Source organism: Notamacropus eugenii, chromosome 3 (assembly GCF_028372415.1).
Source record: "Notamacropus eugenii isolate mMacEug1 chromosome 3, mMacEug1.pri_v2, whole genome shotgun sequence".
In the NCBI taxonomy this organism is placed as follows: Eukaryota; Metazoa; Chordata; class Mammalia; order Diprotodontia; family Macropodidae; genus Notamacropus; species Notamacropus eugenii.
This window is the reverse complement of record NC_092874.1, coordinates 93,681,997-93,709,905: the sequence shown is the minus strand read 5'-3', so window position 1 is coordinate 93,709,905 and position 27,909 is coordinate 93,681,997. Positions and strand designations below refer to the sequence as shown.

Sequence of the window (27,909 nt, the reverse complement as noted above, 5' to 3'; positions counted from 1 at the left end):
TCTGAGTCTGAATCTGTTATTTTTGAAGAGAAAAATAGAGCTGTTTCCACTACCCAGATTACTGATGCTGAATCAGCAAAACATCAGGAGCACTGATAAAGAAGATAGATTATGGGGGATGTCCTCAAAGGAAAATGTAAAGCAGTCATTATAGACGTAAAATATTTTATTTGTAAATGCTGATCCTCTAAATCTGTTTCCACAAATTCCAAAACCCATAACACTCTGTATACTTCAAAAAATTCAAAAATTTTTTTGCCAACATTAGGTACTATTATACAGAACAGAAAAAAAATCCTGTAAGACAAATACTGGTAGAATGTTGGAATATTGTACAAGAGAAGAAAAATATTCAAGAAACAATTTCATACAGCTATTTATCAAGAGAAAAATATATACAATTGATTTATTCTGTAAGATAAAAATACATCATGCCATATACATTACAAGTTTAGAACTGTATCACTGATATACTAACAGTTTTACAGTCCATTTTAATTGTGCACACACAAAAAAAACTTCATTTTATACTTAGCCTGTGAAGTGTCAGTACCAGAATTTTAAGTATAAAATAAAAAGCTAACCTGGTTCAAAATGCTGATTAAGTTTCTACAAGCAAACACAAACAGTGTTTATTTTTTTAAAAAAAGAAATGTAAACAAAAACAGTCCATACAAACACATCTTTAAATTACATTTTCCAAACCCCTGTTGCCAGAGTCCTGCAGCTGCAAGCATAATTCGCTTCTTGTTTTTTTTTTCTTTTAAATGCCTTTTCCTTAAATAGAAAGCACTGGGCTAAGATTTTAAGCTCCCTTTCTACATGATCCTAAAATGTTTACATGATTCACTGTGGTCTGAACCAATGACTTAATTAAAAATAAAACTACTTTTGCTGGGGGGGGGGGGAGGGGGGGGTTTAAAAGTTCAGCATCAGTTGGGTGTTGGTTTTTTTAAGCAGTTATTCACAGTTATCACAAATTGTAAGCACACACACACAAAAAACCTGACTGAAGTAGGGATGCAACAATATAATATGAAAAAAATTAATCTCAATTATGAAAATATCTAGAAAAGTTGTAGTCATAGTGTGTGAGTAAGCTTGTCTTTCTAACAGCCTTAAAGTGTACAAGACAATGAAGTACTAATAGGTCACACAGTTAGGCCTCTAGAAAAACAAAACAAAAAGTTTTTTTTTTTTAATTGAAATTTTGGTTATTACATAATTGTTAAAATGGCATGTTTAGTAACACAAGATCATATTGTAACATCCCTATCAACATTTATAAGCACCCGAGCTGCTGCAGAGCCTGGTAGCATTTGGTCAATAACTATTTTTTATACTGTAATTTTCTTCTCAAAATATTTACACATTTGTACAAAGTAACAGGGTTTGTTAGTTCTGCAGGTAACAGCAGCAGCTTGGCTTTTTTCTAACTTTGTTTTTTAAAAATAGCTTCATTCACTTATTCAATAATAAATACAAAAAGTTTCTCTTATTTTACAGAAATCAAAAACTACAATAAACTGACTCATGGAATCAAGTATTTTAAATGTATTTTAGTGCAAGTTATTATCCCTTAGCTCTATCCCTAAGGAAGTCATTTCAGTACATTCCTTGTTCAGTGGTGTCTACTTTATTTAAAATTTTCTTTTAATTAGAGGGCCTGCCCCTTTATCAAATAAGGCTGTGGCCAGCACTTTGGACATCTCCCTTTCGCTGGTGATTTCAGTCTTACATTCATAGGAGCCCCACCCCCACCTCCCCTGCCATGGAGCAGGGCAGCCGTAGGCTCTTTACCCCAGTCAAAGTTTCTCCTCAAGAAGCTCAAAAGCAAAGGTGCTGGACCATCTGTAACCTGCTTTGGGAAGTGTGCTTGAGCCAGCTTCCTTCTGGTGCTGCTTACTTAGCACAACTCCCAGGAGCCATTTAAATCATTCAGCAAACAAATATGAAAACCTCCTCTGTTCACAAATCCAATTGTGTCGAGTCTTGTCTTCCTAGGGTCAGCCGCCCTCTGAGATACCAAGGAATGCATTCTAGTTCATCCATTTCCGGCAGTTTACAGCTCCACAGTGACATGGAATCTTGTGCTGGTCGTCTTCAAAGTCAAACTTATAGTCATAACAAAGCTGCCCAGGAGAAACACAGTGTAAGAAAGTGTCAGGTGCACACTCCTCACCCCACAACCAGGCAAAACACAAGAAAGCACTGTTGAAGATCCTGGCTCTTCTGGGCTTTTCTCTGATAGATTCATATGGAAACCTTGAAAACCAATACAGAAAACTGACTTTGAAGGAGATGGATCTAGGAATATCCCCTCTCCCCAGGGTCTTTATTCAGCGCATCTCAAGCCAGGGTTTCTTAATTTGCCAGATTGGCCTTTGTACAAACTTGTTTATGGATAGATGCGTTCTTAATGTCACTTGTTTTTGAGACAAAGAGAAGGGTTTCCTTCTGTTAACACAAATTTCACTCTAACATTCAGGTTTTCAGATAATGACCCTGACTCTGAAATATAGCTTTCGAGTGTGAAAATGAAATTGTGTGAATTTTTTCTAAATAATATAATGAAGAGCATTAGTGTCAAAGTCAAATACAGTCAGGGCCACTTCAAAATGATCCCTGCCAGCTACAAATTGACTTAGAAAACCATGTATTAATTTTGTGTTCTACTGTATTTTTATTTTTTATTAAATATCTGCGTGTTCTCAGCTAGAGTTGCTAGGGACCTTTAATTTGACACCTCTGATGTGGAGGAAACAAGAAAGGAGGTTGAATTTTGACCTCAAGAATAATGATCAATGGTTGGTAAGAGGAATTGTGACAAAAAGTGATCAGATAATTTTGGGAGTTAATATCCGTAGATTTTTATGAAAGCAAATTTTACAGTGTTCAGGGAAAAGAGGATGGCTCTGTTGCCACAATTCTTAAGAGAAGGTTGGTTCAAGAGGGATGGGAGGCCATTTTTAAAAAATCTTAGTTCATAAGAAAGTGAATAGAGAATTTGTCTCAGACATAGGGCAGACTAAGGTTGAAGTCCCATCTCTACAAAACACTAGCTGGGTGAGTGACCTGGGGGAAGCAACTAAACCTCTTTGCCCCCAAGCAATTCTCTAGCTGGTACTAATCTTCATTACAAAAGGAACATCCACCCCAGCAGTTCCCAACACCCAAGAAATTAAATTCATTCAATAAACACTAACTAAGCCAGGCACAAAAGAGAAAAAAGATACTTCTGGCCCTACAGAAGCATATAATCAGTTAAATTACGGGTTTATTTTTTTTAATTGACAAGTTTTTTTTTTCCAAGTTATGTTTAGAACATGAACAAAGAAGGGATCAATGAGCTGCTTGGAGGCAGAAAGTTTAGGGTTCTAAGAAGAGTGAGCAGTGAAGAAATATGCTTGAAGGCACCTAGCAGGAAAGCTGCATTGGAGGAACAAGTTGGCATTTCCGCTGAAAGGTGCAGGTGAATTCTAAAAAGATGACTGACCCTGTCTGTCTGGTCCTTTGTTCGCACCAAAATGACATGACTAGGTTGGAGCCAAGGTGTAGGTGTTTGACCACACGTGTGTGTGGGCTGATCAAATCGGTAGCCCTCACAATGCTCTAGAAAGGTAGAGAGAAGTGAGCTTTTTAAAATGAAGGTTAAGGAGCTTGTATTTATTCCCTGAAGCAAAAGGGAGCCACTGAAGATTCTTGGGCAGGGTAGTGACATGATCGGACCAGTTGAGTTGAGTTAAATTGGCAGTTGTATGGAAGATGTAGTAGCAAGAGGAGAGTCTGGAAGTAGGGGGATCAATTAATTAGAAGCTGCAGCAACGATCCAGACAATGATCAAAGACAAAAGATTCAGACAAAAATCAAACTTGGATCATCCCTACCGCGTGCCATTTCCTGCCATGCTCCTGAGTTCCTAAACACTGCTAGAAGTCATCACTCCATCTGACTTCCCTTCAGGGACTGTTTGATGTCTTCCCTGTCTCCTCAAACCACCACTGCATCCCTCTGTTCCTGTAATTCCTTGTTAAAACACCTCAATTTTTTTTATATTATTCTTTTTTAAGTACAGGAAAATTTTGGAGAAGGAGTTGATTGAATGGAGGATGGCAAGATGGTGGGGGAAAGATAAAGCTTCATTTTTGGACACACTGAGTTCAAGATGCCTATGGACATATGAGTAGAGATGACTAGCATTTAAGAAAGACATTAGGGATGATTATAAAGATTTGGGAGTCACTGGTAGAGAGTTGACAATTGAACCTGTGACTGATGAGATTACACACACACTTAACAGAAAAGGTCCCAGGACAGAGACTTGGGAGGACACCATACTCAAAGAATGATGAATCACTACTTATAAGGACATCTCTACTCTGATTCTGGTCCTGTCCTGTTCAACATTTTCATTAAACGAATGAAGAGAGTGGAGCATGTCTATCAAATCTATGTTTGGCATTTAACTAGGAAGAAAAATTACTGAGGAACATTGCTGACTCAGACTTAAAAGACCATCAGATTAGATGACACAATGGTCCAGAATTCACAAAATCAAAGTTAAATAGGACAACGTAATAGGCTAAATGTAAAATTTGGCAAGTAAGTTTTTAAAAAATTACCCAAGTATACAATAGGGGAAACCTATTTTGACAGCACTCTGTATGAAAAAACAACTGAATTCTGAGCACAAACCTAGTAGGTCATAAGTATGATTATGGCTACACACAAGAAAAGGAGGAAAAACAGCAACTAAAATGTTGACATAGAAACAAGATGTGATAGATGAGGACTGGGTTGAGTTCCAGTCTATGCCTAAAACTAGATATAAATTGCAGTCCTAAGACCTGAAGGCAAGTCTTTTAATATAAACCTCAGTTTTCTCATTTGTAAAGTAGGGATCAAAACAGCTGCAATTCTAACACCTTACAAAATTACTATGAGGAAGGCAGTTCTCAAACTACAGTAAAATATAAACGTAAATATCATTATTTGTATTAACTGAAGCAGTGTCCAGATCATAAAAAGTAAGTCTACTGTATGTACTCCTCACCAGACTACATCTTTAATATTACGTTCATCCATTAAAGGGGATTTGACAGATCTGAAAGGGAGACGATCAGAATGAGGAGACATCTACAATCTAAACAGTATGAAGACTTAAAGGAGGACATGGAGATGTTTATTTAGCTTGAAGGTACAAACTTAGAGAGGTGGACACAGCAGTTCCCAAGGGCTATTTAATGGGCTAAAATGTTAAGAGGGATCAGAGTTGTTTGTTGCTACAGAAACTACAATTGGGCTCAAATGGCAGAAGTTATAGGGAAGCAGGTTTTAACTTAATATAGGAAAACAGTTTTTCCAGAATTAAAGTTTTCCAACAATTTAAAAGGTTATAAGATCCCTGCAGATGATCATGAGTTTGTTGTGGTATAAATGTGAGGAGGAGGTGGGGGTAGTGAACTACAAAACTCCAAAGTAGAATCCAATTTTAATATATTGTATTAGGTGGTACTTTGTGATATATCTAAACATAGAAAATATACAAGTCTGTGTTTATAAAAAAACAAAGTACCACATTTTGTGCATGTGGGCAAATGATGTAGTCTGTTCCAAAACAAATAAATTGCAAAACTTAAATGTTCCCATAGATGACCCCTAACACCATTACTATTACTCATATACTCCTCTCTTTCCAAGAGACTATTTTATAAAGAACCATTGCCACAATGTTATAGGAAGCTCTGTTCTCCTTGGAATTATAGCCAAGTTAAAGGAGAGTATAAAAAAGGCAGAGAACAATTGATCCCTTTTTCAGAATTCATTATCATCTCCTCAAGAGTTCTCTCTAGTATCCATAATTCCATCAAAAACTCCTTATCATCTTGTTATTACCTGACCAATACCAAAAAAATATAGGGCAAATCTCACTATCATTTAGTAGCATAAATATATATATATATTTTGGATTAATTCAGTTTCCTCAGGAAAAATTTGTCAAGGCCTTTTGCACAATAATTTTCTTCAAGCAAAATCCCAACATCCCCTCAATTACTTACTTCTTCCCCCTTCTGGATTCTCCGATTAGAACTAATGATGATTTTGTGTCCTCTTTCAAATGTCACCACCTCAGCCACACAATTAGGTGCACATGAATGGTTGATATACCTGCAAAGTCATCATTTTGGAAAGCTTTCTTTATTCTAAGTCAGTCTATAAAGATCTAAACAAAACTCAATTTCTATTAAGAAGAAAATAACTAATTACTCTTCTATCAACCTTTACCTTGAAAAACTAAGTTCAACCCTAAATAAATGTACAAGATTTATTTTTTGGATAATTTTTCTTTCCTTAAATTAACTGGAAAAATACTGCTTGACAGCATCATATTATATTATCTTTCTTGAATTTCTCCTTTGCTATTATGGAAACAACTTAGGGAAAGAACCTAACTTATTTTAGGGTCACCTACCTTGCAGGCCCTCCTGTCAATGTGGCATCAATGACGTGATCATTATCAATGCGGAACATGTACACACCCCGATTCTAAAAAGGGGAAAAGAAACAAATATTTGTGTAATTTTCCCCAACAAGAAGTCATCAGCAATCACCAGCCTACAATAGGACACTCTTTGCTATGTTTACATTTTAACTTGCTTATCATTTTGTCAGGAAACAGGCTGGGGAAGAGGTACATCTTCCTGGCTGATCACATCCGTATTTATTTATAAATGCTAACTCTGGTCAAGACTAATCTACAAAAAGTGGAGGATGGGAAAAGAGAAGGTACCAATCATTTTATTCAATACTGATTTGAGCAAGATGACCGGATTTGGTCCCACTGGAAGCTTGCTACCAGTTTGAGTACAATAATATTTGCAAATATGTACAGAGAATACCAACCTGAGACTCATAAAGTTTTTCTTTTCTGTTTGCTACTTCATTTCGGATGATGGTTCCAATGTATTCAATGACCATGGTGTGCTTTTCAATGTCTCTAGCAGCATATAAGCCTAGTCCCTGTAAAAAGAAAACATGAAATTCAGAACTGCATCAAGAACACCAATTATATGTTTAAAAAAAAAACCCCCCAAACCACCAAACACCACACCTAAGATATCAACTAGACTCTTAATAGTTTTTTCACTGTATATGCTATAGTTTGAAATTTATGAACTCACTTTCACCATATAGTTCTAAAACCTTCACAATCTGTATATAATCTTTCTACATTCCACCATCTTTACCTTGATTTTGTCCCTTCACATCCTAATGAATTCACTTTCTTTTTTTGTAGATAGTATTCTAAGTCTTCAGCAGGATTGCTTAAAGTTATGCCTACACTATGGATTCCTAGAGAAGCTTTTGATCTTCATTGCTATCAATCTTAGATTTAAAATAGTCCAAATTACAAAATGAATCCTGACCTGAGAGGGGTTATTTTTAAGCAATCAAGTATTTATTAAGCATCTACTATCCTATGTGTCAAGTACCATGATTACAAAATCCTTACATGCAAGTGGTTTATATTCTAATGGAGGACCAGAAGAATATAGATACACAGAGAATAGAGAATAAATACAAAGCTGTTTGAAAGAGAAGGCCCTAAAAGTTGAGGGGATCAAGAAATGTTTCATACAGAAGATGGTGCCTGAGCTGTATCTTAAAGGAAGAGGGGGATTCAATGAGATCAAAATTAGCAGTGCATTCTAAGCACTGGAGACTTCCAGTGTAAAGGCATGAAAATGGGGCGTGTGGACTGCTGCATATGGCAAAAAAAAAAAAGAAACGGAAAAAAGGAGAAGGGCAGTTTGGTTGGATTGTCGAAGTGGGAGTAAGATGCAAAGAAGGCAGGAAAAATATGGGAGGGCCAGGTGTAAAGTGTTTTTTCTAAAGAGGAGTTTGGTCTAGAGGCAATAGCAAGTCCTTGGAATTTACAGAGTAGAGGAGTGACATGATGAGACCTGATCTTAAGGAAAATGTATATAAAACTATTTCAGTTTTTCATGATTAATTACCATGTTTATCTTGCTTCCATGTAGCACTATATCTAAGATGACCATGTAAATACATCAAGAGGAAGTAGAATGAGCTAATGGCCTAAATACAGGAGCAGCTATTATTTCAGTTACTACTGCTTGGGTGGAAAGGAAGACCTTAAAGCAAAGGTTTCAGGGCAATTTCAACAAAGGGGGAATATCCTTGTTAGAAAATCTGCAGCTTCAAATAGTGCTCCCAGTTTGGTTTGGCTGCACTTTACTGGCCTAGAGAAGGAATAGCAAGAAGAGGAAGATTAAATTCTACTTAGTGAAAAGAATTCAGTCTTGGAAGGATCTTCAGCGAAACGGCTATTAGCCTATGATGGTTGTGTTTGTCCTTTTGTTTTCGAAGAAGACCATGACATCAGAGAAATGATGACAATGACTTGTGTTGAGTGAGGGAGGAATGTGCAGGTCACCAACCTCACTTTCTTCTCCTGAGCCATCTGGATCCAGTGACCAGATACTCATCAGGATGACTGGAGATGGCCCAGGATGCAATGGGAGACCTTGGCCTTTTCAGGCTAGGCCTTTTGAGGTAGTAATAAGGGAGTTGCCCTTTTAATGAACAAAAGAAAAAAAACAGAAATCAAACTGGGAGGGAAAGAGAAACTGTTAGTATTGATATAGTTAAGAAAACAGGTTTTTCATATGGACTGAGTTTTCTTGTGCAAGATTGGCAAGGTAGTGATAACACTCTTTTAAACGGACTTCATCTTATCCTTTGTCTCTTTAAAATATGTACTTTATCCTAGTTCAATTATGGTTGCACCTGAGTGGTGAATACCATGAAAAATTACTGTGGAACTTATCTATTAATCTTGGTTTTCATAGTCTTTGGAGGAGAAAGGAGATTCTTTTTTTAAAAAAAATCACTGCTGTATATTTTCTCCTTGCAAAGATTATTTTTCAGCATTACTCTACAAGTTTATCCAGAAGCTAATCATATGGCAGGATGAATAATTCAGGGTGGAAATAGAGGTTTCTAATTATGGCTCAACTCTTAAGATTCCATGGGCTCTGATTCTATGGATGAGTGAGGAGCGAATTTTCTGTTTTTAATCCATTTGTCTTACATACCAAGTGAACTTGGTACAGTATCTAAAATAAGTGACATCTTTCAGGATTATAAAATTAAGACAATTTCAATCAACCAAGAGAATGAGAAAATTAGTCTATATTATCCTGTTTTCAGAGAGGCTTTCTTATTTGGAAATAATGAAGAAATTGATCTTTGTTCAACCTTCTAATTCACTGAAACTTACATGGCATCCTGTCTCCTAGCTTCTACTCTAGCGCTCCCTTCAGGTGTTTGAAACTGTCACCCTAATTTAAACATTAACTCATAACTTGAATCTGCAGTTAATCATCACATTATCATGTATAGTAAACTATTTTGGCATAGAAATAAATGAAATCAAGACACAATAGATATAAGAAACTATTCTAACAGTCATGGGAAATTCTTAGCATACATACATTATATAAACTTCATCTAACTTCTAATGCAGGGCACAAAACACATCCATAGAGAAGAGTTTCAGCTCACCTGTATCCTAGACCGGGCTAAATACACATTGGATTTCCATTCAGTCTTCATTTTGCGGTACTGAGAGGATTTAGAATGGACAAACTGTTTACTATAAGGGGCATTCAACTCTCCAGTGACGGTGCTCTGAAAGGATTTCGAGGTGCTGGTGCTATTCAAGGTGTGAGGCCTGTAGGCATTGGCATATAAACAGAAAAATACAAAGAAAACTGAAGACATCTCTGAATAAGGAACAAAGTCACATTGTTTTTCCAATTCTTTCTGGTAAGACACACACACATTGAAAGCTGATTAGCAAATACAACAAAGCAGAGTTCTTCTTTTTTGGGCATGCACATACACAGCCAGAGACAACAGGGTTTGTGAGCAGCAGACAAATAAAGCACAAGAAAACCACTACAGAACCTAGAAACCCTGGGCTGTACTATGTGAAGTTAAAACAAAATACCTTAACACAAACCTCTTGACATGGGTACTCATTTTAGGTTCTGAACGGGCACAGCCCGTGGGGTTAATGGCAAGAGGAAGTTCCATGAGAGGATTTCGGCCATATCTGAAGGTATAGTTTTCACATGCCTCAACCCCAGGAAGCTGAAAGCAAGAATGAAACAAACTAAAGTCAACACAGCTGAGAAATATCCTACACAATATCTAGTCCCCAACACCATCAAGGGATGTTTCTTTTGTTGTTAAGTATGGCAAGAAAGGGATCTAATCCCATACAATAAAAAGTGCAAGCACGGCAAAAGAGAGATCTAGAATCTCCTATGAAAACATCATTGCACAGCTACGTGAATATTGCTTGTGAACATTTTCAACAATAAAGGTGTATGTTTTTGTTTCTAAGCTGCATGTTTTCTTTCTAAAAGTTGCATGCATACATCACACATCACAGAAGTGAACCAAGAAATCATCTAGTCCAACCCACTTATTTTAAAAATAAAGTAGAGTGATCAACTCAAATTCACACAGTAGAGTAAGTGGATGAGCAAGGACCAAATTTTTGCAAGGCACTCAACACTGTGTATGAATATGCAAACTGATCTTTAAAGAGATTATTTAGTGAACCCTGCCAACTTCCCTCTAAAAATGGAAAAGTTAGGGCTCTTTTCATGAGATTGCAAGCAAGGCATATAACCCAATAGGATTTTAGAACCTGCTTCTCTTTACAAAACAATCTATCACTCAGGGACCTGGAGAAACAACTTCAACTTCTGATACATGTGTCAATACAAACAGCTCTAGATTATTGCCAAGTCATTGGAATTTTAAGTCTCCTAGGCCCACTGTTTACACTGTTCACTTTCTTAGCTGTTTTTGCATATCAGTTTTATTTCCATTTTAAATATTACAGCATGTAAGGTCAGATAATGAGGTTAATATTCAGACTACTTTGGGGAAGTGTAACTTTCAAGAGAATTTCTATTTTATTTTACTTCCCAGACCCTGTCTCTCTATTATACAAACTCATATAACCTTAATTTTTTAAAAAAAAAAATAAAAACAGGTTCATTCATGGAGTGTCAAGCCATCCAATAGGGAAATTATACAGTTCTAGTAAATAGCCTGTTCGTGGACATTCTTTTGCTTGCCACAAGGGAGTTTATAACATCAAAAATTTTTGCCCTTGAAAAGTGTGCTTTTTGCCTCAGCAATGGTATTCCATAACTGTGTGGGAAATAATTCAATTCTGATGAACAAGTCATGTCCAAAACTAACACCATCTTTAGGGTAAATCAGTTGATGGCAAAGATTATGAGTCATGAGGACAAAGATTTACTATTTCTGATTTTCCATACAACAAGACTTGCTTCATGACAGACATTTAATAAATGATTGTTGAATCAAAATATGAATGAATGCCCAAGTACTTTGTGCGAATAAAGAAAAAAGAGATTTTCCAGGATGAAAGAAAATTTCTATTTTACAACTAATAAAGCACTCACAGATTCAGCTATTCTTGCCACGGCAGAGACTGTTAAACCAAATAGATCTTCTCCTTTTAAATACCCAGGAAAGAGCTGAAGCATTTCAGATTCTTTTCGAACACATGCAACAGGCTCTAGAATTTTATCCCAAACACCTAAATGACAAAGAAAAAAATTACAGTGACAGACATTATGGTGACAAAAAATGAACGAACAACACATAAAGAACTCAAGAAAAGATACTAAAGAATAGTCAAGACCTGTTAACAGATATTTTTCAAAAAGAATCTACTAACACTGAATAGATCCACTACCAATAATCATTAAGTACATAAAAAGAGTAGAGTTCATGTTAATCAACCAGAAATGAAATAACAAATCAAAATTAAATCCCAAAATTAAATCATAAAGTCCTTTATATAACTTCTAGTGACCAACTTCATCTCATTATTTTATTTGGGCATTTTTTGGAAATTTTATTTTATTTTTTAAAAATCAGGTCATTTTCCCTTGACTAGCATAAAATAATCTAAGATGTCACCCATATGAAAAAGCAGTAAAATAATCTTAAAACCTTTGAATTTCAACACTGTTCAATAATGAATGATTCACAATGATAGGCAATGTCAAAAAATATAACTTTGGCATGTTCCCTGCCCTCTAACTATTTGCTTTATAATTTGGCTAAAAGTTTTGTTAGTAGAGAGAGGCAATACCAAGCTAAATTTACTGAACTATTATTAAATTTCTTCTGTGGTTCTGGGACCATGGACCAAGTTGGGTACAACTGTCTGCTTGAGGATGCTATGGTCAGTGTAAAGCTGGAGTAAGAAAGTCTATAGAATGTGTGTGTTTAAGGACAGAGACAAAAATTTATCCAAATTTTCTCTACTCAACTCTGCCCATGGTCCCAGAGCCATAAGAAATTTAATAAAAGCTAATCTAATTTAGTTTGGCATTGACTTTCTGCTTGCATAATTTCTCCTAGCCAAATTATAAGGAAAACAGCTAGAGGACAGGGAACACGTCAAAGTTATACTGTTTTGACGTTGCCTATCATTGTGGCTAGTTCATTACTGAACAGCTTTGAACTTCAAAGGCTTTAATAGCTCTAGTTTTAATAGGAATCTGTAATGAAATCCAAGTGGAATCTAGAGGATCCCTTTATTTCTAAGTATCCATCAATGCATTTCTGATTTGATTCCCTTCCTGTTTTCCATAAAGTACAACAGATGCTGAACTAGAAGCTCACTCCAATCCACTTTTTTATTAAATACAGTAAAAATCTTTATCATTAGAAAGCTTTGTTTTTACTATTTCACATCTCAGACCAGGATTCAAGTAAGGGGGAAGAGGTGTTACCTGTATATCCTAAAGAGCAATTTAAGAGCATTCAATGGTTTTTAAGTACAGAAAGTTGGGTTCTAGTTCTGCCTTTGTCACTCTGTAACTATAGGCAAACAATCTTTGTGAACCTCAGTTTCCTCATTTGTAAAAGAAGGAAGATGAATCTGACAGCTTCTAAGGTAATAACCCTTCCTTTTAACTTTAAGAGCAAAACTAATTTTTCTAATATGGCTGACCATAGTGCATAAGAGTGACTAAATTTTCCTTAAATGATATAAATTGATTCTAGTCAATCATTTCAGGTAGCCCCAAACTATCAATTTTGGAAGGCAGATTCCACCAGTGCTAATTTTCAACTAAATTCTGTCCAAGGAAAGTGCGGGAAGTATGTCTTAGATCTAATCCCCAGATAATACCCAACTGCTGAAAGAGTCCCATGTGTAGGCATAATATAGAAACACCAACAACAGAAATTTTATGAAATGGGATATAAGGTTTCAAGGTGAATAACGTGGCAGGCCTGATTTAATCATTTTTGGAAGGCAGAATCATTTTTGGAAGTTTTAATTTAAAATATACATTGACTTGAATCGTCCGAATCTATTAGGATCATGGTTTGTCTTCCAAAAATTGTATCATAATCCAATCAAGATGATATAGAGAATTTCATCTTTTATTTCAAAACGTAATTCTTAGCAACTCATCAAAAGTTGCTCTAGAATACCAAACAAAAAATTGGAATGGGGAGGAATATGGAAGAAGGGAGAATATATGGAAAAGCTGCAGTAATTCTGTAACAAAAATGCAGTTCACATAATTGCATGTTACCTTTAGGAGAGGTATCAGTAAGAACAAGATCATCATGGCCTTGCTCCACAATCTTGATCACAAACATGGGAAGCCCATCCTTCTCCTCAATGGAACATAAATAGCGACAACGCCTATTTGCATACCGCATACTCCAGTACAATCGGCTGGCTTCATATCCAACAGGGAAGAGAGCTTTGGAAGAATGGAATGCTTGCATCTGCTGTGGTAAGAGTTGACCAATTGTGTGGAAGATGAGGCTTCCTACTCGGAAAGTGTGATCACGTTCTCCACGTTGCACAATGCTAGCTATCTGACGAACCTCATCTCGTTGGACGTAGACCCTTCTAAAGACTGCAAAATAACTTAATTCTTGCTCATGAGTTCCCTTTGGCTTGTGCATGGGGCAAAGCATTGTTTTGTCCTTAAAAAACATGCATTGTGCTTTAATGGCACAGGTAAAGTGATAAATGTTGGTGCACCTAAACCTGTGACAGCCACCAGTGGCACCCATTTTGTGACAGAACACACATTTCATTTGTAGGCCCCTCCGAAGTGCCAGTTCCACATTTATTAAGGCACCAGCTTGTGTCTCATAGACCTCTGTGGACCAAAGAGCACAGTTCAAATGGACCCAAAGATCTAAGTCAAGATTAAGCAGCCTTGCAGGCCCATCAGTTAATCCATCCCCTTCTTCATGACAGAAGCAACACTTCCTATAGTCTTTAGGCACAGGGTCAGGTTTCAAGGAAGTGCCCCGTTTTTTCAGAAACTCATCTATTTCATCGTCACAAGGTGGTTTGAAAGTCCCTTTGGGAATTACAATATGAATGCTCCACTTCTTCCATTTCATCCCTTTCCATTTCTTACTTAGTGGCCTACAATCGTCAAAAGCACTATGGATGGCTCTCAGGCGAGGTTTCAATTTTACTGTTACTTTCAGTTCATCTGGCTTTGTCTCAACTTTGGCTGCTTCCAAGGCTGGAGGGAAATTAATGGGAGGTGATGCTGGAGGAGAGACTTTTTCCTGAAGCTGTGGGAGACAATGGACATCTAAGGTGGAGATGTTGGTATTGTATTGATGGAATGCTTTAGGAGGCATCTCTTTTGTTGGTGAGTGTGGCAAGGAAGGGAGCAAATCCTGTAAAATAAAAAGAAATCACCTTAGAAAGAACCTTAGGAACTGTTCAAATTTGAACATGCTTACAGCAAAAAACTCAGATAGTAGTGATTTTTTTAAACTTAGCTAAGAATAAAGGTTTATAATTATACAGAGAGAAAGGAAGTAAATAAAGGGTGAAAGGCAGCAGTGTCAATCTAAGATGTTAAAGCTCTGACCACAACGATGATATTAGGGTAGATCTTGTGACTGATCTTTCAGTTCAATGTTACTTTATCTCTTCTCACTTCAATGGTACTTTCGCCTCTCCTCCTACTAACTTCTCTAGGTTATATATTAACTCTAATAAATTTTATTATATAACTAAGTCTAATCAACAATACTGTCAGTAGAGATAACCCTTTTAAAGGTGCTTTAAATAATTCTTTGGATTTACATAGTACCTTTTCTGCTAACTGTTTTCTTCAGAAACATATAAGTAAGAGAAGGAAAGTTAAGAAGCAAGACCCTCTTTCTTCCTTCCTCCCCCCAAAAAGAGAACCTTCGTGAAAGTGATATACCCTCAATACCTAACAGTATTCTGTGCATAGCAGGTACTTAATAAAGCCTTACTGAAATCAACATTTTTGAGAATGCACTTTGTAGGGATGTTTGTTTCGGTATTGGCTGGGAATTGTGTTTTATCAATACATAATGTATCAATGCATTTAAAATGTTTGCTGAATGGTAAGAATGACAAGGTTGTAAACACTGAATAATGCTCACAAAGTACATAATCTTAGAACAGGTTAACAGGTTTCTACATTATAAAAAACCAAATAAAGTAGAGATATTTTCCTCTGCTGAGACAGAAAGAAAATGTACAAGTTTCCTCATACAAAAGTATTCACTTTCTCAAAAGAATATTTTTTGTAGAATCACAAAAAATTATTTCAGGTCCTCCAGGATAGAAGGTAGGAAAGTTAGATTCAAGTCCCAACCATGACAGTGTTAGGAATGAGATGTGATCTTGAAAAAGTTATTTATACGTCCCCTCCCTTTTTTTGGACTCTGTGCATCAGATTTTCAAACAACTACAACGCAGAGGAATTTGCCTTCAATTTTACATTATATATTACAAATAGTTATGGAATAAAATTATGGATCAATATGTCAAACTTAAGTAAAGGTGAAATCACAGTTCCCCCTAAACAGTTATTCAAGGTTTTATACAATTAACTCATCAGCTTTATGACAAAATCAAATAGCATTAAACCACTACATCTCAACGTTTAAATTGTTACCTTGTGTTCTGAGTTTTTTCCTTGCACAGTTGTTGAATAAAGAACAAAACAATTATTACTACAAAATACAATGTCCTTTTCCCCTCTATCAGAGCTTTCCTGGGAATCCTGAGAATCAAAAAGAAAAGGTGTGTGAGCTATTCAACATTATAAATCACTCAAGAAACACCCATTGAGCTAAAATTGAACACTCTTGGTCAAAGTAGCTCAAAATTCTCCTCCTTTTTCCGATTTATTATTTCCCCCAGCCAAAGTGCCAGTGAAAACTAAGTTTAAGTGTCATAGTGATTTGTGCTTTGTATCCTATTGTTACAGAAAATGTGACTTACTTTTGACTTAAAAGTAAAAGGTAACTACAGTCCAAAGAACTAATATAGGTATGTAGTAGATGGAGAAAAATAAACTGAGGAAACATGAGCAGCAAAAATATTTTTTCCTTTTTCATATTTCATTCCAGCCTTGAATCTAAGATGACCATAAAAAGTTGGCAATTCACTTTTTCACACAAGTAAATATAAAATGTTGATTTGAGAGTGTGTGTGTGCATGTGTGTGTGTGTGCATGCGTGTGTATGTGCATGCATGTGCAAATGGGATATTGCACATCTACTTTAATTGAGAAAAAGCAATATAGCTTTTAAAATACCTGTTTCAGAAAGCCTTTCAAAGATTTCCGAACACCACTACCAAGAATGACCACTTTACAATGACAACACCACTGTGGTCTGAGTACAGAGTTATCAGTAATATTTTGATTATGATCCTTATAACCAGCTAGACCTGAAAAATAAAACTTTAGTTAAGAGACTAAACATCTGGTGACATGAATGTACTTCAAGTGAAATGATATACTATGGAATTGCAAATAAACATTAAAGGAAGTATATACACTTCAAGTCTTATTTGAGGAAATACAGTTTAATAGAGTAACAGAGAGCTGAGATTTAATTTAGGTAAATATAAAGAATGATGTGAAAGTTGCATAATTTTATTAATATAAAGAAAATTCAGATAGAATAAGCAATGCTTTTGATTACAGATGCAAACTAATTACAATTATTTTTCAACAAGTTATTCTTAATTTATGTAGCATATGGAATAGAGTTCACGCAAGCAAAAATGAAAGAAAATGAGATGTACAAAAAATGCTTATGCATTAAGACAATAAAAAGATTCACTGTAGTTGTAAGATAGCACTTCCAGTAGAACCTTATATGAAAGAGATGATTTTTTTAATGTCAATTGTTAATTAGACTTTCTATATCATTTCTATTTAAAATATTTTTCCTCAACTATTTTGCTGTTCAGTCATTTCATCTATTATTATTCTTTGTGATCTCATTTAGGATTTTCTTGGCATAGATCCTGGAGTGGTCTGCCATTTCCTTTTCTAGTTCGATTGATAGAAGAGGAAACTAAGTCAAACAGGGTTAAAATGATTTGCTCAGGGTCACACAGCTAGTAAGTAGCTGAGGCCAGACATAAACTCAGGAAAATGAATTTTCTTGACTGTAGGCTTGGTACTCTATCCACAGTACCACCACCTAGCTACACCAACCAGACTTACAAGTATATTTTATTTTATATTGTCATGTCACATACTTTTAGAGAACAGAAAAATACATATCCCCTCCTCGCTGGTACAGTATACAAATATTACTTATAATCTTAACTTAAAGAATAAGAATTAAAAATGAGAATGTCATAAACTAACTCACCATTGCTTGTTGGAGGAAATGGCATATTTGGTTGTTTGAGTTTGTAAGAGGCTACTAGTCTTCCATGGCTCATGGATCCTGGTGGAGGAGCATGTGGGAGTAATTGCTGCCGATATTCCAAGGCAGGGTTTACGCGAGAGCCGTTTATCAAACCCACAGAGGAAGGAATATCTGGAGCACTACTGACCTCATAACTGTTAGGAATTCGCACGTGAAGAAGATCGGAAAACGCAGCCACAACGCTGCTAATATTCTAAAAACAACATGTAAATACCTGGATGTTATCCAATGGTAACAATGAACAAGAGGATGTCATAAAATAGCATTGTTTTTTAAGAAATCTTCCTGTTACATTATTTGGAACTTAATATGATGTCTCAGAATTTTTAAAAAATATTTGACAAATAGCAATATTAACAGCACTATAATAGATCTAAGAACACACAGCTATCGGTTCTCCCTGTACCAGGGTAAAACACAAATCTGTTAATGCTTTTCTGTGTAATTCTTCTGTGTATCATTCTAAAATATTCCAGAACTCTACCCAACACATTCAAAACTTTATCTGGTTCTCTTCTGTAGCGGCTTTTGAGCCATCTGTCAATTATTAGTCTTCACTCTATATCAGGGCTTTTTAAAACTTTTTCCACTTGTGACCCCTTCTGTGATTCCACAGAAGTACTGCTGAGTCTATATAACTGGTTCCCTTACCTAGTTATACATATCCTTAATGTCAGTGATATGACTTTTGCTTGTCACTCTTTCCAACAAATAGCCTGCTTACTTTCATCAATTATTTTCTCATTTTGTACCTGCAATTATAATTGTGCAAAAATTCATAGCCAAAGTGGTATCATTAATTGCTATTAAAAAAGAAAGCCAGAGAAAGGAGCAAACAGTTTTGTAAAACCGAAATTCTGCACAACTCAAATGTGGTTCAGTCCAACTGCCTCCTCTTCAATACTGGCCCCATCTCATTAAGTCTGCATCTAAGATGCACATCATCAAACAAAAAATAAAGAGGAATCTTACTTTCTATATGTCTTATGGAGTTGTGTGATTCAAGAGAATCAGTTATAGAGTAACCTACAAAAGTCCACATGTCCCTGCAGATACCTACCACGCCTACAAAGAATTTTCCAATTTAAGATTATAGGAGAAAGGAAGCCTGTGAATTAATAAATGATGATATATTCTTGTTTGTTTTTGGGGGGGGTCCTGCCCTTGATTTTTTCCTAAGTTTTTTGAAATTTTCTCCCTTCAAAATCAATTCTCTTAGGAGGCTTTGGATTGTGTCACTACCCATTGAGGATTGATTACTTCCTTAGGTCAGGTCTTGCAGTTCTTGAATTCATATGACTACTTCCTCAGGGAGCCTGTCCGGTGCTGAGTAAGGAGAATCTAAATGCAGCGTTTCTACTACTGTCACTGAGAACATGAGATGATCACAAAAGGGCAGTATAATCTATACTGTTGAATATCCATTTTATTACTGCTGGTTTCATCTTCAAAATTGACAGAAGGATTTGGCTTAGGGTTCTCAAGCTCATTTCTGCTTCAACTGTGTTTTTGGTTTTTTTTGTTTGTTTCTGCTATTGTGAGGATAATTTGGCTTATAATTATCTCAGAATCTAATAGTTAGAAGGAGTCAATCAAACTTTTAAAAAACTTCCAAGGAGTGATCTTTTCCTGTCACCTTCCTGTATAGTTTACTGTAAATAAACTAATTCTCTAAACCCATTTTGCCTCTGGTTGTCATAGCCCTTTGCTTTGTGATCATCTATTTGCTGGATAAACTATTTTTTGGAAATCATTCTGCCTCCTTATCTTAGCGACGATTTTATATTAATTCCCCTCTCTAAGAAACAGGGATAGTTGGAGTTTCTTTATTTATACTGACAGTCTTTATTTTGTATATTAACAATTTTTTTTCAAAATGAACACCATGGTCAGCCAGGGAGGACTGAAGCCACTATAACTGCACACAAGGTATCTTCATATCTATCCTTCCCTTAATTTCTTAGTGATTTTAATCTTTAACCCCAAACTCTTAACTTGGGGTCAGGAAACTTGTTTGCTGTAAACATTTTGCTTTACCATGTTTCAATGTTAATTAGTTTCTTTCGTAATTCTATGTGACATTTACACATTTACAGACACTTCTGAAAAGGGTTCCATAGGTTTCACCAGATTGCCCAAAGTGTCCATGACAGAAAAAAAGGATAAAAATCCCTGTTCTGATCAATCAACAATCTGAAGGCATAAAAAGCTGATGTGAAATGCTTACCACAGTCAGAACCATACAAGATTTCCCAGCTACCACAATGAAGGATCAGAATACTTGGAATAAGATATTTCAGAAGGCAAAGGAGCTGAGATTACAATCAAGAATAACCTATCCAGCAAAACTGAGTACAATCTTTCAGGGAGAAAAATGGATATTTAACAAAACAGAGCATTTCAAGCATTCCTAATGAAAAGACTAGAGCTGATTGGAAAATCTGACTCTCAAATACAAAACTCAAATGAAGCCTAAAAAGGTAAACATGAAAAAGAAATCATAAGGGATTCAATACGGTTCAACTATCTGCCTTTCTATATGGATGATGATACACATGACTTCTAAGAACTTTATCATTAGGGGCAGTCAGATTCTACATAGAAAGAACACAGGAGATGATTTTGCTGGGATGATGTAAAAAAATGGATAGGTGAGAAAGAGGGATACTTTGGGAGAAGGGGAAAAGGGAGAGGAAGAATGGGGAAAAATACTGCACATAAAAGAGGTCAAGAAGATCTACAATGAAAAGGAAAATAGCAGTGTGAGATAATGCTTGAACCTACCTTATTGTCACTGTCATCAAAATTGGCTAAAAGATGGAGAAATATGTGTGAATTTGTATGCGTGTACATACACACAATTGGTAACAGAAATCTATCTCATTCAACAGGTAAATAGGGGAGGAAGGGGATAAGAAAAATGGGGGTGGTACTGGTGATGGGTTTATAAAAAGGAGGGGAAAACAGGGCAGTGGTCAGAAGCAAGACTTTAGAAAAGGACAGGATAAAAACAGAAAGATAAACAGAAGAAAATAGCATGGAGGGAAATGGACAGTTAATAATCATAACTGTGAATGTGAATGGAATGAACCAGAAGCAGACAGCACAGTAAATTAGGAACCAGAATCTAACAATGCTGTTTTACAAGAAACACATTTGAAACAGAAACACACTCACAAAGTTCAAATGAGGGGCTAGAGCAAAATATATTACACTTTAGACAAAAGGAAGGGGGTAATAATCATGATCTCAGAAAAAGCAAAGGTAGCACCCTCAATGCTTCTCCTCTCAGAGCTAGATAAATTTAACCATGAAATACATAAGAAAGAAGTTAAGAAGATGAACAGGCTTAGACAACTATATAATAGACCTCTTGAGGAGACTGAATGGGAAAAGAAAGGAATATAACTTTTCTCAGCTTTACATTGCACCCCCCCCCAAAAAACGGACCATGTATTAGCACATAAGAACCTTATAACCAAATGCAAAAAGCAGAAATGTTAAATGCATGCTTTCCGACCATAATGCAGTAGAAATTATATTCAATAAAGGGCTATGGAAGCACAGAGTGAAAATTAGAGACTAAGAGTGAATGGGTCAAAGAACAAATCACAGGAACAATCACCAGTTTCATTGAAGAGAATGACAACAACGAGACAACATTCCTAAATATGTGGGATGCAACCAAAGCAATATTTATGAAAAAATGCTTATCTCCAAACATATATATCAATAAAAGAACAGACCAATGAACTGGGTGTGCAATTAAAAATACTAGAAAAAGAACAAATTAAAAATCCCTAATTAGACACTGAAATGGAAATCTTGATAATGAAAGGAGATTAATAGAATGTAAATTTTTTTTAAACCAATGAACTAACTAGGAGCTAGTTTTTATGAAGAAAAAATAAAATAATAAAAATAAAACAGATAAACCATTGGTTAATTTGATTATAAAAAGGAGAAAACCAAATTACTAGTATCAAAAATGAAAAAGGGGAATTCATCACCAATGAAGATAAAACTAAAGCTATTAATCTAGAGTTACGTTGCCCAATTATATATCAGTAAAACTGAAAATTTAAGTGAAATGGATGAACATTTACAAAAATATAAACTCTTCAAGAGGAAATAGAATACTTAAATAACCTTATCTTAGAAAAAGAAATTGAACAAGTCATCAGTGAGACCCCTAAGAAAACATCTTCAGGACCACAGAGATTCACAAGTGAATTCTACCAAATATTTAATTAACTACCAAATATTAATTAACAATTCCAATACTACAAAAACTATCTAGAAAAAAAAGGTAAAGAAGGAGGTCTACCTAATTCCTTCTACCGGACAAATACAGTGATAATACCTAAGTCAGGGAGAGCAAAACCAGAGAAAGAATACTACAAACCAATTACTTTAATAAATATTGATGCAAAAATTTAAAATATTAGCAAGGAGATCATAGCAATATATCACAAAGATCATACACTATAACCAGGTAGAATTTCTACCAGAAAGGCAGGGCTGATTCATTATCCAGAAAACTGTAACATAACTGACCATAATCAACAACAAAAGCAAAACAACCAAAAAATACCTTAAGACCCCACCACATGACTATATATCAACAGATGCAGAAAAAGCCTTTGACAAAACACAACACTCATTTCTATTACAAACACTAGAAAGCATAGGAATATATGGAGCCTTTCTTCAAATGTTAAGAATTATCTATCTAAAACTAGAGTGAGGGATCAGTGGAACAGATCAGGTACACAATACATAGTAGCAAATGATGATAGTATGCTAGTGTTTGACAAACACAAAGGTCCAAGCTTTGTGGATGAGAATTTACTAACTGATAAAAATTGCTTGACAAACAGGAAAGCAGTTTGGCAGAACCTTGATATCATAAGTTAGGAGGAAATGTACCTGTCAAATCTATAGATGAGGGAAGAGTTCATGATCAAATAATATAGAGGATTCACAGGAAGTAAAATATGATTATATGAAATTTAAAAGCTTTTGCACAAACAAAACTCATGCAGCCAAAATTAGGCAGAATAAAGTAAAAGTTTTATAGCAAGTTTCTCTGATAAAGGCTTAATTTCACAAATATATAGGGAACTGAACCAAATTTAGAGAAATAAGAGCCATTCCTCAATTGATAAATGGTCAAATGATATGAACAGGCAGTTTTCAGAAGAAGAAATCATAGCTATCAATAGTTACATAAATCATTACATGCAAATTCAAACAAACTCTGAGGTAAAGTCTCCCACAACTTCAGCTACTAGGCCTATACCCTAAAGAGATCAAAGAAAGAGGCTAAAAAGATCAAAATTGGAAATAAATTGTCAGCTACCTACTTTCTAAGCAAATTATATACATATTTAGTGGAATATTAGCTATAAGAAATGGTGAAACCGTTTCAGAGAAAAGGGAGATCTCTGAATTAATGAAGAGTTAAGTAAACAAAACTAGAGAACATTTTATAAAATGACATATTATTATATAAAAGAAAAAAAATTTTGAATGATTTTCAAAGTTTGATGAATGCAATGAGAAACCACAAGTATGAAAGACTGAAGATGATATGCCACACACCTCCTAACAGAGGGTTGATGGACAGAAATGCAAAACGATCACGAAACTATTAAGAACATTGTAAAGAATCAAGAATTTCTCATTCAGTGATCCTTTTCAGAACCCAGAGAAGAAAATCTAAAAATGTATTCAAAGAAAAATAAAGTATTAATATTCATTGGGAGGAGTTGGATAGTTAAATGAAAATGTAAGAATAAATAAATCTTAAATAAGCTAAACTAAAACACATTTCCAGTACCATTGATCATAAAAGAGATTCTGGAATAAACTCTCAAGTCAGCATAATAGTGATCATATCACACCAATGAAACTGATTGTTTACTAATGTGCCTTGATGAATGTCCATTAATTAACTTCTACTAAAAAGCCTTTATCAAATAAATATTTCTTATATGCTAGAAACTAAAGGATGGCTACAAAACCAAACAAGGCAACTAGCACATATAATCATCTAATATTCATAGAATACGTATTATGAGCACACTGTAGGGGATATAAAGCTTATGAGATATTGTCCAATGCAGAAAGAAATATACATTTTTGAACGTGGTCAAAGCAGTTTTACTCAATTATACATACTAATGAGATTTTTTTTTTTAGTTCATTTTGATAGGGCTGTGGGAGAAAGAAATAATAAATGCTTTTAAATAATTTTTATATATTAAAAAGGATGCAAAGTGTTTTTTAAAATATATTTATTTTTTCATTACTTTCCAATTACATGTAAAACAATTTTAACAATCATTTTTAAAAACTGACTTCTAATTTGTCTCCCTCCTTGAGAAAACAAAGCAATTTGATATCGATCATACATGTAAAGTCATATAAAACACATTCCATGTTAGCCATGTTGCAAAAGAAAAACACAAAAAAGTACATGAAAAATACAGCAAGAAATAAGGTATGTTTCAATCTGTGTGCACAGTAGGCCCACTGTGCATTAAATATTAATATCCAAATTTTTAAAAACTGCAAAATGACACTCATCAAATTTTAAATGTTATAAAAAACCTTTATCTTGATATTTGAAAGTCAGGAGATATAGTTTATGCATATAAACATATGTGTAAATGTTATGACATTTTATCCCTTACCTCAGCAGCTGTGGGATGTAGAGTGATTGCCACAGATATAAGGCCAGATTTAGGGCCATTGGGGGATGGGCCAAATGGAGATGTGAAAAATAGGGTGCCTGAACCAGGCTCAGCTTTTATATCATTCTGTCTGGCTTCAGAACCTTAAAAAAATAATATAGTGAAAGATGATTGTCAAAATCCAAAAATTAATTAAGTACATTAACACTATACTGTTAAGAAAAAAATTGTAACATATATCAGTTTTACCTTTTCCACTGCTGCTTGGCAAAATTGGAATAACAGGGGATGGGACAGGTTCTGGAGGTTCTTCTTTGACCAATGACAGATCTGGATATCTGCTTACTTCCATTCCTACCACACTTTCGGGAGAAGAAGAAGGAACAAAACTTTCAGGAGTGTCTCTATCACTACAAGGATCCTGGACCCTGAAAGAAAAAGAGTAATCAAAATTTGTAGTTTCACTAATAAGGGACTTCTTATATTTCTCAAAGCTCCCACTAATTTTCTCTTATTTCTTTTTGCTATGAAATATTGCAGTATTATGATAGAAATAGGAAAACTTTAGATTTTACATGAATTTGACTAATAAATGAATCAATTTCTATTGAAACTAGCAAACTTACAATACAATATAATTAAGAACCTTATCAAGTAACTATCAAGTAATCACAAGGATACTTTATTAGACATTCAGACCTAAAGTTGGGCCTGAAAGTTTATGGCATAAGAAATGATGAACAAGAATTCCGAAAGGCCTGGAGGGACTTATATGATCTGATGCTGAGCGAAAGGAGCAGAATCAGGAGAACTTTGTGCACAGCAACGACCACAGGATGCAAGAGTTTTTTCTGGTAGACTTGGAACTTTGTAACAATGCGGGGGGTGTGGGTGTGTGTGTGTGTGTGTGTGTGTGTGTGTGTGTGTGTGTGTGTGTGTGTGTGTGTGTGTGTGTGTGTGTGTGTGTGTGTGTGTGTGTGTGTGTGTGTGTGTGTGTGTGTGTGTGTGTGTGTGTGTGTGTGTGTGTGTGTGTGTGTGTGTGTGTGTGTGTGTGTGTGTGTGTGTATGCTTTGATTTGTTCTATGATTTCTTCCATTTATTTTAGTTTGTCTACACACAAAAACAGTTTATGGCAATAACAAATACTGATCATATCATCAAGAATAGGGTGAATCTGAATTTCTCTTATATATGATGAAACTCAAAACTAAGAAATATATAATAATTCCTTAAGGTCATAGTTAATAACAAGAAGAGAAAAAGGGATTAGGTCTAAAAACTATACTACACGATCAATAAACAAAAGATATTCATTACCCAGAAGGTAGAGTTTAAAAATGTATAAAATTTAAGAAGAGTTTAAGAAGATGCATGGATGACAGTTCTATGAGGGATGATTCAGGGAAATTACAGATGACTCCCTCTTCTCCCCTATTTCTTACCTTCCATCATTTAGATACTACTATCTCATTCTTCACCCCTGTCTTACATGAAAAGGTGGCCTTACTTCTTACAATACTAATCCCCCTACCTATTTAAGAGATCACATTCTATTTCCTCTTCCAAAAGACTGACCCCTCTTTCATCCCCATTCTTTTGCTCATTTTCAGTCTTTCTCTGATACTAGATTATTCCCTACATACACATTCATGTCCCCACACTCAATCCCATGCTGAAAAACCCTTACTTGATCCTTGATTTCTCTTTGTCCTACACCTCATCTCTTCTGCCCTTTGTAGCTAAACTCCTTGAAAAGGCTGTCTACCATAGGTGTTTTCACTTTCTTTCCTTTCACTCTCTTCCTAATCCCTTAAAATCCAACTTCCAACCTTATCATTTTACCTACCCTACTCTATCCATAATTACTAATGATCTTAGTCGTCAAATCCAAGAGCCTTTTCTAAATTCTCATTATCCTTAACTTGACACTGCTGATATCACTCTCTCTTCCTTGATACTTTCTATTCTCTAAGTTTTTAGGGCACTACTCTAACTAATCTAATTCTCCTTCTAACTTATCTGACCACTTGTTTTCTGTCTCTTTTGCTGGATCCTATTCTAGATAATTCCCTTCTCACCATAGGTGTCCCTCAGGGCTCTGTGCTGGGTCCTTTTCTCCTTCTGCATTACTTCATCTGATGATCTCATTCATTCCCGAGGATCTAATTACCATTTTCCTGCCTATAATTCTCAAATCTATCTTTCCTGACCTACTATCTCTTCTGACCTCTAATCTCCTATCTCCACTTGGCTTTCAAACATCTGGAACTGAAGTCCAGAAGACACTTTAAACTTATTATGTCCAAAACAGAAGTCATTATCTATCCCCCTAAGCCCTCCTCCTACCTTCCATTTTACTGTAGAAGGGAACACTACTATCCTTCTAGTCCCAGGTGACGAACCTGGTAGTCATCCTGGACTCCTCCTTACCTCTCACCCCCCATATTCAAGCTGTTGATTTCACCCACACAACATTTCTCAAATATAGCTCCTTCTCTCCTCTCAGGGGTAGAGAACCTGTGGCCTCAAGACCATATGTGGCCCTCTACATCCTCAAGTCTGGTCCTTTGACTGAATCCAAACTTCCCAGAACAAATCCCCTTAATAAAAGGGCTGGTTCTGTAAAACTTAAAGGCCACAGTCAAGGACCTAGAAGGTCATGTGTGGCCTCAAGGCTGAAGGTTTCCCATCCCTTGGATAAGCCCTCATCACCTGCATAATTAGAGTCAGAATAAATAGGAGTAAACACATAAAAGAAGTCAGCCAAGGCAACTGTAGTAGCAGTAAGGAGAATGAGGAAAGCCTTCATACTGAAGGCAGTGCTACAGCTACTTCTTGAAGGAAGAGAAGGATTCCATGGCTTCAGGAGGACCAACGAATTAGGACTGTGGTCTTTACCAGGGCAAAGGCACTCAAATGGAAGAATTAATGTTGTGTAGGAGGAATACCCACATGGTCAGTTTAGCTGGACTGCAGAAGATGGGAGAAGTATCATGTAAGGCAGGAAAGAGGTTAGGACCAGGTTTTGAGGAATATTAAAAACTAAAAAGAGTTTAAACTTGGTCCTAAAGGCTAGGGAGAGCCATAGGAGTTTACTGAGAAGGATACAGACAGAACTATGACTAAGGGTACTAGACAGTGCTGAGGGTGGTAAATGCACAGTCAGTAAATATTTATTACGTGCTTATTATGTACCAGAAACTATGCTAATAAACACTATGTATACTAAGAAAGGGAAAAAACACAGAATAAAATAACAAAACTAACTGCTATTAAAAATATTTATTTTGGAACCATGAGGAATAAGATAAATTAATAAGCTTTATCAACTCTGTTTGAACTACTGAAAAGACAGTGCTGG

At 35.5% G+C, this 27,909-nt stretch overlaps 1 protein-coding gene across 9 annotated transcripts in view; it reads right to left on the bottom strand.

Annotated features, from left to right (window-relative positions):
- Positions 1–682: 682 nt before the first annotated feature.
- KMT2C (lysine methyltransferase 2C) overlaps positions 683–27,909 on the bottom strand; it is a 285,522-nt gene continuing 258,295 nt past the window's right edge. For 8 of the 9 annotated variants that reach the window (XM_072652159.1, XM_072652152.1, XM_072652153.1 and 5 more), the window contains 13 exons: positions 24,798–24,976; positions 24,549–24,691; positions 17,791–18,043; positions 16,719–16,852; positions 16,074–16,181; positions 13,692–14,811; positions 11,535–11,671; positions 10,037–10,179; positions 9,589–9,757; positions 6,904–7,020; positions 6,473–6,546; positions 6,060–6,168; positions 683–2,132 (listed from right to left, as the gene is read on the bottom strand). In XM_072652159.1, the coding sequence (XP_072508260.1) occupies positions 2,040–2,132; positions 6,060–6,168; positions 6,473–6,546; positions 6,904–7,020; positions 9,589–9,757; positions 10,037–10,179; positions 11,535–11,671; positions 13,692–14,811; positions 16,074–16,181; positions 16,719–16,852; positions 17,791–18,043; positions 24,549–24,691; positions 24,798–24,976 (2,779 nt within the window). In that variant the 3' untranslated portion in view covers positions 683–2,039. The remainder of the gene's footprint in view (positions 2,133–6,059; positions 6,169–6,472; positions 6,547–6,903; positions 7,021–9,588; positions 9,758–10,036; positions 10,180–11,534; positions 11,672–13,691; positions 14,812–16,073; positions 16,182–16,718; positions 16,853–17,790; positions 18,044–24,548; positions 24,692–24,797; positions 24,977–27,909) is intronic. The other variant, XM_072652155.1, reaches the window with a different exon arrangement.